This window comes from Lissotriton vulgaris, chromosome 3_1, assembly GCF_964263255.1.
Source record: "Lissotriton vulgaris chromosome 3_1, aLisVul1.2, whole genome shotgun sequence".
NCBI classification, from domain to species: domain Eukaryota; kingdom Metazoa; phylum Chordata; class Amphibia; order Caudata; family Salamandridae; genus Lissotriton; species Lissotriton vulgaris.
Window position 1 is genome coordinate 948,412,729 of NC_141689.1, and position 16,816 is coordinate 948,429,544.

The 16,816-nt window shown below is 44.6% G+C and overlaps 1 protein-coding gene across 6 annotated transcripts in view; it reads right to left on the reverse strand.

The window, feature by feature from the left end:
- Positions 1-16,816, reverse strand: part of NTRK2 (neurotrophic receptor tyrosine kinase 2) — a 528,847-nt gene that overhangs the window by 91,407 nt on the left and 420,624 nt on the right. For all 6 annotated transcript variants that reach the window (XM_086961298.1, XM_086961302.1, XM_086961301.1 and 3 more), the window contains one exon: positions 4,104-4,338. In XM_086961298.1, coding sequence (XP_086817424.1) covers positions 4,104-4,338 — 235 coding nt within the window. The remainder of the gene's footprint in view (positions 1-4,103; positions 4,339-16,816) is intronic.

Here is a 16,816-nt window from a genome sequence, read left to right on the forward strand (position 1 = left end):
TGGACACTTCTTACAGTCAACAGATACAACATAGACTTTTTCAATTCACCACTATCATCTCCTATAAACCATATTTTTACCAGAAAAGTTTTAGAACCAGAAAAGAATGCACTAGCTGCCCTCAAAGGCTTCATGAATGATTAATTTGTGTATCGAAAAAAGGCCTATGTCTGTTAACTACATTAGTTCTGAGAGCACGAATTAGAAATAGGAAATAAATAACTTATTAGTTGCTCAATATTTCCTCTACATTGAAAGATTAGATCTGAACATGAATATTGAAAATATTCAAGTCTATAAGACTATATTCCAAGATGGAGACTATGCCTCTGATTTTGTAGTGGACCACAGAGACAATCAATATTTTTTAGTTATTCCTACTGTAATTGCCAATTAGATTTTTAAGGGTGTACCTTAGCCTTTATGTAGCTCGGGTCCAGTTCATAAAAGCACTTCAAGATCAAACGTCTGTCCTGGTAATTCTCAGGGCCAGACTGGCTACCGGGCAGTTTGGAATGCTGCTGAGCTGCGGGCTGATTTCGTTGATGGGGACCTGCGTTTACTAAACAAAATTCGTTTTGCTTTCATTATTTAGAAGCACACGCAGGTCTCCATGAACAAAATCAGCCCCCACTGCAATTAAATCAGCCTCCAGCTTGGCAGCATTCCAAACTGCCCAGTAGTCAGTCCGGCTCTGGTAATTCTGCATTCAAGAGAGAGCTAGTCCAAGGGTTGTCTCTCTACAAACATCAGTTCATTCATTTCAGCCCACTCACCAGCCTGTTTTGCGCAAACTGCAACTGCTAGAATGCTGGGAAGGCAACAAAGAAGACATCCCCATTATCGAGTTTAAATGGGGCAAGTGACCCCACCATAGTCTGATGCTGCTCTGGTGAAATTAAAGGCAGCACCTGGTCTAGTAAGCAATCTGAGATTTTGAGTCTAAGTTTGACTCACACAAGAAATCAATAATTTTTGCCTGCAGAAAAAAAATGCCTGGAGGGAACACACAACACAGGGAGACAGTGTGCCCCTCCTCACTGGGCAAATGAATTGCCAGTAGGGGGCGTGGTGTGCGGGAGAAAGGCCATCATTATCCAAATGAGTACAACTATAATTCAGCATCTCACATAACATATATATTGGAAATAGATTTTGACTCTGATGAAGATTTACATTTCGTGTTGCATTATTATAGGCTCCTCCATGCTACTCCATGCATGCATTACAATCAAGATTGTTTTCACATCAACTACTAGAAATGTCAATTCTAACATCTTGCCTTGCCTCACGAGCAAGAGCTATCGCAGAACATGCACAACTTGCAGCCGGACTATACTGGGTAAAAGATAAAAGGAAGAAGCATTCTCCCGCAATGCACCACCCCAGTTCCAATCTGGCAGGGTCCATGCCCTTTTGACTGCTATAAGGAGTTGAATGCTCATCTCTTCAAATTACACCTGACTGAAGTACTGCTGCTCTGATGCTGCACTTTCTGAGGAGCGCCCGCCCCCTCAGCTCTCCCAGCCAAGTGCATGCCCACTCTGTCTCCTTCTTACTCATGGTGTCAATCCCTGGCCCCACCTATTAAGATCTCCCTCTTCTATCTCCATTGTATTCGATACCCCTTCCTACTTCTACTACACATCTTCAATAAAGCCCTCTGTTCCATTTTTGCCAGATATGCACTATGTATGTGACATACATTCAAATATACATGAATACAATGGGTATACTGTAGGTGCACTTGTGTACTCTATCATGACAGGGAAAGTGCATATTTAAGATTTACCTCAAAAACTAAGAAGTGTGGAATGAAGGAATCACAGAATCAATCACATTCTCTGGCAGGGAGCATAATGTCAAAGTTTTGCTCCTTTGGGCTTCTATGGTTAAAATAAATGTTTACATTTTGTGAGACTTACAACGAGGCTCTGAAGTACTCAAGGAAAGCTAGGATAGTTATTGCTTTCGAGGAGTACTTACATGTGGGTAATGTATGCATCTGAACATACACAAGGTGGAAACCTCGGCTGCCGGAAATTTGATGGGAATGTATACTTTTATGTTTTTGCTTCTCTGTGAGGTGCATTTAAAATACTACAAGGCCATGATGTCAAATATCAGAACGTCATTTTAACATGATTAGATTCCCTTCCGTAGAATTTGTAAGAGGCCATAATACTGTCCATTTAAAGCAATTGCTTTGATATTATGAATGTAGTTTCAGATGATTCCATTCCTTTAAAGTACCACAGTTGAAAAAACATCAACAGCGTCACAATGTCATTTTTTTTAACTACCAGAGACTGTGAAAACATACTCACAACAGCAATGGTTATACAAACGGCAATTGAACAACATCCCGACAACTAGCCATTCAAAAGTCACAGGCGTTTTGGTTTAGATTCACAGTTCGTAAGACATTACATACAGCACATTTGTACATTGCCATGCCCATCAAAGAATCCAAATCTAAACGCTGTAAACAAAAAGAAAGCAAATGTTGGAAAACGAAGAGCTCTGAACATTATATAACTCTAATTTTGATTATGGACTGTGTACAAAACTTCATAATTAGTGCTGAAGTACTTAACGTAGGCCGTCTTACAGGATTACCCGCACTGAACTACCCATCACCAATCACTTACTGGTTCACGTGCAATAACAAAAGTATTGTTATTTTTTATTCTGTACTGTGCCCTATTTTCATCCTTCTAAATAATTGCTTACTCTATTTTAACAAAGAACACCTTTAAGCAAAAAGGAGACAATACTTTCAAATAAATTGAACAACATAGCTATTTCGAAACTACCATGCAATACATGATTCGTTTCCTGTTTCTCCATTTTTACCTCCAAATGAGTAACTTATGTTTTAGTTGAAGAATTGTAATTGCTGTTTTCATGTAAAGCGCACTAATAATATTCTGTGCCTCTGTTCTATACCAAACAGTTATTTAAAATCACAACTAAACACCCCTGGAATGTTAGAAGATATTCTAGCGTTTGAGGTGGGCACTTGCTCTTAAACATTCTCTGCATTCCTACTTTCCTTGAGCGGAGACATGACAACAACCATTGAAAAGACAGAAAGCATCAATTCAATGTGAGTGGCACTTTTCATACTGGAGCAGTTGGCACAAGGCCACTTCATAAGCAGACGGGGGCAGTAGTCTCCAAAGCAGTCATAAATAAATCAAGAGCAATGAAAACTTACATGTTAACGACATTTTACCAACATTGCCACAAAATACAAAACAAAACCGTAATAAACTCATTGTACCTTTCACAAACAATTGTCATTCTAGTTCATTAGACAAATTAGCTCCCCCAGCAGGTAAAGGAATGGCAGCACACTTTTGACCTAACCTGTCTACAGCTGCTTTTGTTAACCTGTCCAGATGCTGTGCTTTCTCAAGCAATGCTGAAATGACTCAATTCGCTCATCATACTGAATGGAAATATTTCTGACATTTTATGCATCTCTAGGAAAACTGCGCTTGGTGATATTGACAGTGCGGCAGCACGAGGGAATAACTTTGAGTTGGTGTCAGCGGCGGCTCCTCAAGTAAGGTGGAGGAGCACCACCCCACTGAAAAAGAAAAAAGAAAATGATAATAACTCTATGTTATCATTTTATTTTTCCGTAATGCAGCAGTTTTACAGTGCGGGCGGGGCTAGGCTGTCGTCACAGCCAGCAATGGGAGGGTGGTGGGCATGTTCTCCACTCAGGGTGGAGAACGTGCCCAGTCCCACAGTCCCTCTCTGAGCACCAAACCACAGTGCTCAGACCAATCACAACACTGCTGTAAGGCAGCGTTGTGATTGGTCAGGGGAACTTGAGAGCCTGCATGCTTCCGGGAGCCAGTAGCCGAGGGAGAATGGAGGAGAGGAGGCGGCCGGCTTTCTGTAGGTACGTTTTCTTTTCTTTTCTTGTTTGCTTTTTTCTAACCACTCTCTGCCGTCCCCCCACTCCTGTTCCCTAGCACTCGCTACTGGTTGGTGTAAATATCCATGATAGACATTGTAATGCCATCAGCCAATCAGCATGCAACATTCTGATGTTGCATAAAGGACAAAAATAGGAAATCTCCACTTACCCTGTAGTAATCCGTGCTGTAGACATCTCTGGACATCCCAAAGTCTCCTATCTTCACAAGAAGATTTTCTCCCACCAAGCAATTCCTGGTAGCAAGATCACGGTGGACAAAGTGCTGCGATGCCAGATACACCATGCCAGCCGCAATCTGCTGGGCAATGTGCAGCATCTGCGACTGGGTCAGTTCTGCAAGCAGATTTCCTTCTGCCATAAGCACAGCATCGGGTCCATGGGATCTGTATTTAAGAAAGGAGTGGTGAAACTAATCATAAGTCTGGAACCTATGGGCAAAATGTAATGTTGGCATTAGTGGCATGTATTCTGACAAAATATTTATTTAAACTACATAGTGTAGCAGAATTAGATACATTTTAAAATTCCACATTTGTTCCAGGATTTCTTTCGGTTCACAAATATTGTTGAATCGGGTACAATGCAACAGATTCACGTTAATATGTATTTATAATCCCTGCAAAATACAACTGATTTTCACATAAATGGCTCAAATATATAATTTTCCTGATTTGCCTTGAAAAATGTAAAATGTTTAATTATACAAATTAATCTATGTATTGCTGTTAAACGTTAAATAGCCCATCGATAAATGAGTACAAATTTGTATACAATGAGTGGTGGAAATGTTAAGGTTTAATGATTCTTGACTAGCGCTATTTATGACTTTAGACTGATACCTTAATGTTACATTCACTGCAATGTTCTCAGTAAATTGAATTGCTCCGTGTTTGAAATTGTGAAAAGTTCTATAAAAGTTCTAAGGCTTCCTTTGCATGTTTATATACACACAGTAAATGTGATATATACAAAAACATCAAACTTCGAAAGGTAACATGCTTTCACCAACCGTCATTTGCTAGCGCTGCCAAATATGACATGCTATTTTATAGTACTCATAACTGATCTGCGCTTGAGATACTGCCGCACTGCCTCCTCTTGTTTGCATATTTTAATACCCTGATGTACTAAGGATTTTACAAAAAGGATTAGTGAAACAAGATCACTAGAGTCAAAATAAACCTATAATAATGCACTGAACTCCACAGTTCAAGACTCTGTACTTTTAGCGCGAACAATGTTTTGCTTAAGAATTGAGCCCACAATGAGGACATCTGGGGCATGGCTCACGCATACTGGGCAAAATACTTGTCCAGAAAATCAGTGTCAACCTCTGGTAATAGGGGCAGGCGGAAAGTGCATATTTGGGGCAAAAACTGTCCCTTTTGCTCTTTGAAGCATTGGCATGTTTGGTGATAGGGTCCAAATCACTGCACGTTTCAACACCTGCATTCATTTAATCTCGTGGGGTTGTTTTGCAGAATCAGCGGGCCTTATTTATGAAGGACTTGCGCCGCCGGTGCGTCACTTTTAACATGGGAAAAATTGACGCACCGGCGGCGCAAGTCCTTCATAAATAAGGCCCAGTGTATTTTTCAAAGTGTCTAGTCATTTTGTTCAGAGACTTTTAAATTTTCCTCGATGTAAGCAAAGAGCCCTCTAGTTGTGTGCAATGTTTCAAATGAAACTATCAACATAATGAAAAGCTAGTGAACTGTCACTCAACAGTACTCATTTCATATTTTCCATATCAGCAAATCTGGCTTTTTTGGGGGAAGTTTTGTATAGCGCGATCTCGACCCGAAGGTATCAGAGCACTTTACATGAGCACCAGTTGGGTTACAGACAGACACATTCAATTTGTTAGGCACGGGGAGCTTAAGTGATTTGCCCAAAATCACTGGATGTTGAGCGACCCTGTTGAGATTCAAATCCGGCTCCCCATCTTCAAAGTCGACACCTCTAGCCGTTAGGCCTCATCCTCTCCCACTTTATTGTATTAGAACATGATCACTGCAACGGGATTCTGTGCACTCCTGATCCCACCCGTATACCTCTGTAAAAACCTTATGTTGCACTTATGCACCAATGAAGATGCTATTTTTAGAAACAACACTGCTACCAACAATCGGCAGATTCAGTCTGGAGCCGATTATTGCCTTGCTGCAGTCTACAAATAACAGATACTTCTTCTGAGTTTACTAACTTATTAATAAACAGTCTTTAACATTGTAATGTATACATTCAAAATACGAAAGCTCAATGTGCAAGACCTCCACTGGGACAGCAGATGGCATACCTACTACCTATTCAAGTATTTTACTTTACATTTTTCAGCATTAAACTGTGGTTCCAGAGTAAATGCACTTAGAGAATAAAGGAATGTAGGAACTATTTTATTTATCAGACTGCATGCGGATTGCACCAGTGTCCCCCTTGTGAGGGAAGGCTGCTGCGCTGCAGCTGGGGTAAGGTGCACCAGATTGGTTACATGTAGAGACATGTATACATGCGTGTGCACATGTGTAGGGGCTACATGGGGAGATTCCTGTTGTGTGCAACCCAGGAGCAGGTACAGATAGAATGGTGTGTCAGGAAGGATGCAGAATTGGGTGGTGACATTGAATAGGGTTTATAGTATTGGAAGACACATGTGAGGGAAGGTTAGTGTACTTTACTGTTTTCACTATAGGAACACTCCTGTACTCTCCTATCAAGATGGGGACTACATGGAGTAGTTTCACTTCCCTTGGGCCTACCAATTCCAGACACTCACCAAAGTACACTGTAAGTTGTGTAAAAAGAAATATTCTGCTGAGTCCAAAGCCATATCTGTACTACTTATGGGTCATTCAGAAATGTCATATTCCTCTGACTCAGCTCATAACCAGAGCCTGGCTGTGTGTGACCCTGCCAGGCTGAGTTAATGGCCTTCCTCCCCAAGCTGTAGCATCAGAGGCCTAGCCCTTCACTGCAAGCATTCCAATGACGAAGGTCTCCTCTCCAAGAGAGGGAGATGGGGTGGAGCTGCAGGTTATCCATCAGCAGCTGTCACCTGGTACCAGGCACCAAGCTGCTCTGGGCCATAAAGGCAGCAAGGGGGCTTTTCAGAGACCATGTGGCATGAGACACCTGGACGATGCCATTTTGAACTATCCCAGAGGCCTGTGCAGGAAGGAGGGAGCAGGGGCAGAGAGGTGATGTGTCGCTTCAGGATAGGGCAAAAGAGCCTTCCTGCCAGCCCCCTCCAAATTCTTTTAAAAGGTATTGGACAGGAAGAGGAGCTCTCTCTTTGGGGTGTGGTCTGCTGAGGAAGACTGGTGCTGGAGCCTGGAGCCAATGGCCGTTGGAAGGAGGAACCCCCTGACTGTCCCAGGACCCTAGATTGCGCCTTCGGGGAGTCCAGGACCCGTAAGGAGAAGCCTGGGCCTCTGTGCAAGGAGAAGAGAGGCCCAGGAGAAGAGCCAGGTGAAAGGCTGATGCAGGGAGCCAGTGAAGACAGCTCCCTGCTGAGTTCAGCCTCTTGGAGGCCAGGAGGGCAAAGGAAAGTGCCCCAGATGGCTAGGGCTGGACATCAGGAGCAAGAAGAGGCCAAAGTGGTGCATATCGTTCCCTGGGGCTGATATATGCACCCCAGAAAGTAGGTGACCTTTGACCTCTGACCTGAATGATGACGAAACACATGGGGCTCCACTGCTGGTCTTGAATGGGCCCCTGGGGATGGTCAGGTCTGGGGGCTTTCCAGCTGAAGAAATAAAGTCAGGGAGCACCGGCGCGCTCCCTGTGAAACTGCCCGAGAGGGGTGCCAGGAGCCCACCTTGGCCCCCGACTAAAATAGAGAAATTGTGCCCCATGAGAATGGTGAGAGGGGCCTGGAACCCTTAACTCCGGGCCCACCAAAGTCGGGGAATGCCATTGCACCCCCCCCCCACGAAGAAGGAAGTCGGGGAGCACCGCTGTGCTCCCCGCGAAGATGCCCTGGGGCCCATGATCCCAAATCTGGGCCCCGATGTGGACCGCGAGGATGGGGGAGTGCTGCCACACTCTCCGTGGCCGGAGAAAGGCGGGGGAGCGCCGTCACACTCCCCCAAGGTCCCGCCGGACCAGAGGTTGCCTCGTGTCTGCCCGCAGGACCGGGAAGACCAGAAGAGCCGGCGGGAGACGCCAGGGTGGGCTCCCCGAGCAGCTCCCCAACGATCCAAACAAGCGGGGTGCCCGGGTGGGACAGGGCCCCCCCAGAAGTGGCAGGAGCGGCCGGGGGTGGGCTCCGCGAGCTGCTAAAAGCTCGCCCGGCAGCAAGGGGGCTGAGTGGGAGCAGGCCCCCAACAAGAGCTGAAGTGGCATGAGGCCGCCCATGAGGGCAGCGGGGTTCTCCCCGAGCAGCGTGGGAGCCGCTGCTCTATTATTCACGGGCCTGGGGAAAGCGCCTTATAATGCCTTGCAGGCCTGGATCGGCCTGCGAGGTCAGTCAGCTTGTGCTCTGCGTGTGGTGTCTCCAGGAGGACGGGTTCACCGCCAAGTGGGTAAAAAGGTGCCGGGGAGCTGCAGGAGCATGCAGACTCCCCAGGACGGCGTGAAGAAAGTCCCTCCCTACAAAAGAAACAACCCCTCAAGGGCTCAGCCATGTGTCAACACAATTCTGTGGCTGAAACTTCTGTTCTTCAGCTGGGGGTGTGTTTGGGACTGTACGAAGGTGTAAAGGGCTGAACTGGAGATGTCTAGAGCAGCTGGGGGGGGTGTTTGGGACTGTACGAAGGTGTAAAGGGCTGGACTGGAGATGTCTAGAGACGGACATCCCCTGGAGGTGAAGAGGTGCAATTGCAGAAGAGAAGCATTTACCTGTTTCCTAATGTTTCTTTTAGGGACAGAAAGTCACATTTGTAATGTGAAGTCATAAGCAAAGAGAGGTTATGTTGCTGGACATTCCTGCTAGGGTGTCTGCTGTATATGCTTAATCTTGTGATTACAATTGTGATGCCTTTTAGGGGCTTTATTGCAATCCATTATAACTGGGGCAGCATCATTGATATGAAAACACAACTAATAAAACCGAATAGCTTAAATGTGAGGGATCACCTTCTTGGAGTTCCTCAGTGATCCATATTCTTGTTCATCTTCTCAATATCTAAGTTCAACCTAAAATTTTGTGTCATGTCACGAAAATCATCTGGATAGTTTTACAAGATTCACATGCCGCTTGAGCTTGAAGCACTACAGGATGAAACACTGCATGATCTTTATCAGTAATATCACTAAAAGCGACGTCACACAACCTTTGACCATGATAAAATAACATACATATTCTGGTCTGAGCAACAACCAAAGCTGATTCATCAAAAGTGGTTGGCTGTAAATTTTTACAGGACAGGCATGATTCCCACATTCCCCCTCCTTATCTAATCTGCCAGGTGGACCTCATCAACAAGGAGGCCACAAAGGCCTGGTTATTCTCTCTCTCTCTATCTCATGTACGCCCTCTCCTCTCTGTCTCCATCGCACTTTCTCTTTAGATTTATGAGGTCTCACACACGTATACATACACACAGAGAAACTCGTCTACCAGTTAATTTATATATTTGTCTGATCGTCTCTCTTCCGACCTGCCACCCTAACCCTCAGAAATCCATCCATTTATCCATCATTCATCCTACTTCTCTCAAAAATACTGGATTCATCTGTCTCACACTAACCGAAACCAATTCAGCCAGCACCGAGGGACAATTTATACAGCGTGACTTAAAAACATCTACAATATGTGAACATTGTCTTGGAACATTCAACTAGAGTCCAGTATGAAAGCACTGGTGCGACTATATCTTTTTGCAGATTGATATAGCACAATCTCAACCCACAGGTATTGGAGCGCTTTACATGTGCAGCAGTTACGTTACACAAGGACACGTTCATATTTTTCTGGGTAGGCGCAGAGAGATTTAATGATTTGCCCAGAATCACAGGATGGGGAGTCGTCCCCTAGGCTCGATCCTTGGTTTCTCAGCTCCAAAGTCAGTAGCTCTAGCCTATGAGACCACATCCTCTCCACATTTCTGTTCTGTGTTGCTTGCTCTGCTATACGAATCAAAACGTTACTCTTTTTTTCCTAAAATTAAGCATGATTTCATACCCCCGTGTTAGTCAGAAAAGCAGTATTCCGTTTAGGAAGAAATGGCGATGCCGTTATAATCCTTTTGGACATGGAGGGGGTACGTGTGCCTCATCAGAAGCCAATGGAATGTGAACACTGGCCATTCGCTGTGCACAGTTCTTGAAGACAACCGCAGATGTAGCTCAGAGGCTCTTTTAATTGAGAACACTGGCAGGGCTCAAACAACATCCTTCAAGAGATAATTCTCAGCTAATTAAACATGATTTCATTGTATTTTAATGCTGAGCGCAGATTTCATATCTGCCAATTCTGCCCACCAATTGAAAGAATAATATCCTCTGGCAACGCAGCTGCTGCAGGCGCGCGGGCGCCGCCGCTTGAAGCACGCACGCACGCACGCGCTTTCCTCCGAGCAGAGGCTGCTGTGCGCAGAGACCGCTTCGACCTTCAACCTGTGCCCAGCCTCTGAAACCCGAGTATGTGCGGCAGGAAGCCGGGCTCGGAATGCGCGAGGATTCATTACGCACGGGTGTGCTATCCCCCCGGCGGCCACCGGTGGCGCTGCAGGGTAAGGAACGGTTGCGCTCTGCAGATGTTTCACCACAACCGTCGCGCACAAGATGCGGCAAACGGGAGATACAGGAAAACTCCAATTGTGCGCCGGACAGTCACCATAAAACAGATTTGGTTGTCTTGTGAGCTAATGCTGGTAGAAGGTGAGATAAATCACTCATGTCTGTCGCTTAATAACTAGTTGCGGGAAAGCCGAGAGGGCTCTGAAGGATGGCGTTGTGGACATGTTTGTTTTTGTCATTCTTCTTCGTAATAGTGGCGGCAGGCGCAGGGACCCTGTTGCATATCAGCCCAGGGACGGGTTCGCCTCCGTCCTCGGACACTCGCTGCATTAATGCGTGCCTATACAGCAGTGCCCTCTGCGCGCCCTCAGAGAGAAGCCGCCGTGCCCGCTGATCTGCGCTGGCATGCGAAGGAGAGGCATGTGGCTTTAGGGAGGCACCTGACGGGCCGTTAACGAGTGGGCACCGTGTCTGCCTGCACGCAGCCACGTGGGGGGGGTGGGGGGGGGGGTTCAAAGTCCATCTTCCAAACGGGTTCAGGAATTCCTATTTGAGGACTAGTATGCGCTGCTTTGAAAATTACACCCCATATAGCCCAATTAAGAGCTAAGATTTGATTGGGAGACAGTGTATTTAAAATGATAGTGCAGCCAGTGTCATATTGACTCAGGGTGCCTTATTCAGACAGATGTAGGCAAGAGATAGCTGGTGCCTAGGGCCAGTGTTGCTAACAGCAAAGTACACATTGCAGATGTTTCGATTTGGATTGGTTCAACAATTGTGAATCCATATAGGGTTGATTAGCTTGCAACACCCTCTGCTCAACAGAATTAGGATACCGGACTGTTCAAGCTAAGTGAAGCACGTTTGGGGACTGGCTGACTGTCAATCAACTGTTCAATGGGCCTTTGACAGATGAGCGGTAATGCGAGACTCAGTGCACAGAAGTGCAAACTTAGAGAGCCCACCTTGAATTTTAGCCATACTCAACCTGCCCTCAAGCTACAGGGCAAATCTTGCGCTCTCACACCAAGTGACTACCAACCCCTGTTTTAGTGCCTTTAAGCCCCAAAACATGGCTCCAGATGGAGGGTGAACCGAGGTCCTGGATTTGCCTGGACAGTCCTGGTTTTTCAGAGACTGCACCAGTGTCCTTACACTTGTAGGGCCTCATTTACAATTTTTTTTACTGAGGGCAGTGAAGTAAGTCACTCTACTGCGCTGTCCCTTCAAAAGTCAAGAGCAGGAATGCATTGTATTTATGATATACGGGGCATGCCTGTCATTTCCCACTGCACTGGTGCCGTTTTGGCTGCTTTGCGCCAACGCATGCACCCTTTTACCATGGTGCAAGGGTGCCTGTGCTGTAGGAATGATTTATTTTGTGCAAGAAGGCACACTTTCCTTCCCAAAAACAATCAATGGGGTATTTGTCCTCCTTCTATGTGTGCTGCAGATTGCAGCACTCATGGAAAGAGGAAAGAAAGGGGAGAACATTTCTCCTTGATACGCCTGCTCTGGGGAGGTGTAAGGTTTTGGGGCTACCCAAGGTTTACGTGATTTTGTAAATCTAGGGCAGCGTCTAAATCCATGGGTGTTGCGTGGGGACACACACAACAATGCCATTGGAATGTCTCCTTGACTCAGAGTAAACCAACGGAGCGCTTTGCACTGCCTTGACTTACCCAATATCTATGAGGACAAGCAACGCCACGCAGGGTGGCTTTTCATCACCTCATAGATATGACCCAAGGCCAAGTATACTCTGGGTGTACTAGGTTTCTTAGGTTAGCACAAAACTCGGTAAATTGGCTCCAAATGATTTTTTTATTTCCCAGTGTAAACCCTCATTGAAATGTTTTCATTACTTTTTAATGTATTTGCCTTCTGGTACTTATACTCTTACTGTGCCTTTATAAATAAAGATCACAAGGTCCAGAATGCCAAATCAAAGTGGACTATGCTGTTTGTGTATGATACTAGGCAGTTTGAACTCATCGCTCTTTTTATGGGATGTCCATTTTTTATGAACTAGAAGTCCACAGCATCTGAAATGCTGGTCTCTTGTATATGTAGTCTTTTTTATAGGTTTGTCAGATGTTGCAGTGTAGACCTTAATCTTTGATGGTGAGTGCTGTATTGTAGTCCTTCAGTGCCAATGATAGTGTCAACAGTTAGTCCTACTTCTATGTCTGTTGCCATCGTGGTGTTTGGTTCTGCAAATATGGTCTCTGTATCTAGACCACGCCTGACTCTACAAGCTAGAGTAGGGATATCTCTTACCCCAGCATATAGAGCTCTCTGCATGTCCAGTGCCAGTACCCTCCACCAAACTTGCCTTCATTTACTAACTTAACGCTTCGGCACAAGTGCAATAAAGTTCAACAAAGTTGCCACAAGGTGTAGCTTGACAACATAAGAAAAATGAAACAAAGAAAAAATTGCATAAATAATCCACTTGGAGTGCTCACAATATGGAGAAAAGTTCACAAAGTGTTGGCGATTACAAGTAATATTTTTGGCAAAATTCCGGTATCCCAGAACCGGGATGCCTCCGTTAAACTGCAATTCCAAAGTGAGGTATTAATGCTGATAGCGAGATATTGGGGAATAACATGCAGGAATTGGTTTTCCATCTCTGATGGCCTCATATTTGTTGACATTTCAATTTGTTTTCTCACCCTGACATTTTGCCTACTTTGTGCAAACAACATGCCCAGGTGAAAAACTTGTGAGCCACAGTGTTCCCTTGAATTCTGTAACCATGAAGGGGCCGGTAATTCTTCTTTCCATCCCCATCTAGATTACCGATGGACTTGAAATGAGGACCTCAATAATGAGGCCTCAATTCACCAAAATGGGCAGAAAGCCATGTAATTGAAAAGAAGACAGTAACATAATAAACGAACACGTGTTCTTTCCATGAACGACTTTCATTGCAACTGAGACAAAGTTAAGAGCATTCTTTATAATGTGAACTTTATTAAATGAATAACCCATTCCTTTGAAAGCACCACCCAACCCTCGTTGTAACTAGACTAAGAAAAAACCTCTGATATGAAAACTCACAATTTTGTGCGATAGACAAATTTCACACAATGTAATGAACAGAGGATTATGCAGTTTTTAAGCCTTCCCATTCTTACAGCAAAAGGGAGTTAAATGGAGTAACCCTCAGGCGTGCAGTGTGTGACATAGGAAAGACAGAGCGGAGTCCAAGATTGATGAGTCAATCACTAGAGCATACTCTAACTTAGGTGGGGTTTTTCTTTCCCCCTGTAGACATAACCTACCTTCACCATCCAGAAAGCACTACACTGTGAATTACCCACAGAAAGTGAGAGACGTGGGGAGCCTACAATTGCCTGTTCTGATGTCACCAACAAAGCCAGGCCCACAGCGCGACCTCCACTATACCTATAGAAATGTTGAACTCGTAGAACAAAATGCATGAAGAATGAATATTGATTCTTTACAATATTCTTACTCAATGGACACTGTCTTTTTTAGGCCATAGCATGGATCCTGCATTGATGCATGTGATAAATGTGCTACTCCATAATTCAGGGGAGGAGGAGGTTAGTATTGTGATTCTCTTAGACCGCTCAGCCGCATTAAAGAAAGTGTCCCATAAGCTATTTATTCCCCATATGTAGATTGACTGCACCTACCTGGATTCATTTTCATCCTTTCTGGGAAACAGAGCAATGCGGACAACTGGATCCTTTGGCTTCAGCCAAAAGCTTCAGAACATCTCAGTGGTCTTCACCAGCACCAGCCGTATTTACTCTTTATGTTAGGCCGCTGATGAACATCTTACAAGACACCATTGCCCATTCCACTCCTACGTTGATTATATCCCTATAATCATGTAAGTGAATTGGTGCATGTGGCGCAAGGCCATGCACTCCTGTCACTATGAAGAAAACTTGGTGATAATATTACTAAAGAGAAGGAGTCCTAGGGATAGACTCATTTGTGATCTGATACCTTAGTAGGGAAACAGATCATCAGGGATTAGGGATAGGGTTGGTGTTTGTCTATAATGTTACTATGCCTTATCTACCCCAGAGCCCCATAGCGGCATTCTGCAGCTACAAGCAGATAAGCTACTTACTCCCTTTGGTGGCATTTCTCACTAACGTGATACTGGAGGAAGAAGGGTAATAAAATCTACTTCATAGTATTGGGGGAATACTAGTGAATGCTGGGTGTGGTTTAATCCTGGATCGATGCCCGAGGAAGCCCATACAATAGTACAACGGAAAGGATTCTCAGTACTAGGAAAAGTATGCATCAAAAGATATAAGAAGACACTGACACTAGAATAGCGGGGAAGCTATATTTGTATGGCCTGTCAGAATATAGACACGGATAAAGCGGGGCATTATATTCAGTAAACAGTGAAAGAGGCAGGAAACCCATGAAAGGTTAAATGATCTAGTTTAGATCTTTCTTTCCAGGGGCCATACCACCAGACTTTCTACAGATTTCCCTTGCCAGTTGTCCTCTCCAGAAACTTTCTTCTAAGGTTTAGATGAGAATGTATGTGCTTTACTCTAGGACATAGGTTTTAACTAACAAAGAAGACTCACCTTCAGTGGGTTTTCCCTGGCTGGCCTACTCTTGGTCATTAAGTCACCTGCGCACTCGGCGCTCTTCCCGGCACATACCTGCACCTGTTTCCTGCAGGTTGAAAACACTCTGTTGTGAAGCATGAATCTAAAGGCGTCAAGTGGGTCTGCTTTGCCGCTAATATCACCTTCATAAAGTGCCAGTTTGCATTTTTTATTTAGGATGGGCTCAGGGGGCCAGTTTTATGCATGTTTTTATTTTAAAGCCTTTCTTTTTTTTCTTTTAATAGCGGCTTCTTACTTGATTTAAACTGTCATTACAAAAATGTGTTATGTGATGTATGTTTGTAATGGTTTTAATTAACTGTACAATAAATGTACTTACTTACTCTCCAGAAACTAACACTCAAGAGATCTATTTCAGTGAAGTGACCGGGTCAAAACTCAGCCTTCAGTAGAGAAGGTAGGTTGTATGTCCTGAGAGGAGAGCTGCAGATGGACAGTGTTCTCAGTTACTTTAGTCAGTTACAGGAGGAATGATATAGAACGATAATGTGTAAGAAGGCAAGATGCAAGGGATGAAGTTGTACTTCTGAACTATTGGGAGAAACTCACAAAGCAATAGGCAGAGCTTAGAGTTATATATCGTCATGGCGTAAGGTAAGTGGTTTTATTGTGGCGAGTGCAAGGTAAGTGGTCCGTCGTCTGTCCACTTCCACCTCACCTGCCCCGCCTGCCCGTCCCACAGCTGTTACCTGTGCCAGTCATGCCAGGCTTTTTGCCAAGTTGCACAGCAGCGCAGCTGCTATGCTGTATGTCTGAAAGTTTAAAAAAAAACATGACCCAGCCATCGCTACCAGCGTCATTGCACTTTATTTTTTAATTGCCATTGGCGGGTTTGAGGCACATCAGAAGGAGATAAAGCATGCAACACAGATGGTGTGGATGCCCCGTCCTCCCGCAAGTAAAAAAACAAGAGTGCTATGTTGCACCAAGCGCTATTCAGTTCAACCACATATTGGATGTCTCTTTCTGTCACCCATTTTACATTAATGATTACTGATATGTTTTTAATTTTTGGTGAATGGACTAGAGTGTATTGGCAGTTCAAAGCTACATGAAAGCTCAGTTCATTTGGGCTCAAGCGTCGAAGAGGATCGAGCTTGCAACTGGTTTAAGCTCTTCGTGGCTCCCCACCTCTATAACAGATTGGGTAGTGGTAGCCTACCAACGTTCCCAGAGGGGAATCAGGCTATTGACTGAAATGACCAAGAGATGCCTATGCCCATACTCTCTGCTGTAGGGTGGTTTGTTGGGCCTAGTGATAGCCTAGTGCCTTCCATAAAACGAGGAGTTATGGCTGGGCTACACCAGTCACAGGTCAGACATACTATGGGCCTGATAATGAGTTGAGGCATTATTTATCACCCCTGATAAATAACGATACCATGGGTACATTATTTGTTGGGAGCAATAAATAACACCTATTATGAGCATTTGGGGAATAACATTCAGATGCTGGTGTTTAATGCACCAAAACCTGCATGATACAGTAAATACCTTATGTTTTCCCTGTTTAAATTTCAGCAGGTTTGACCTTCCGAAA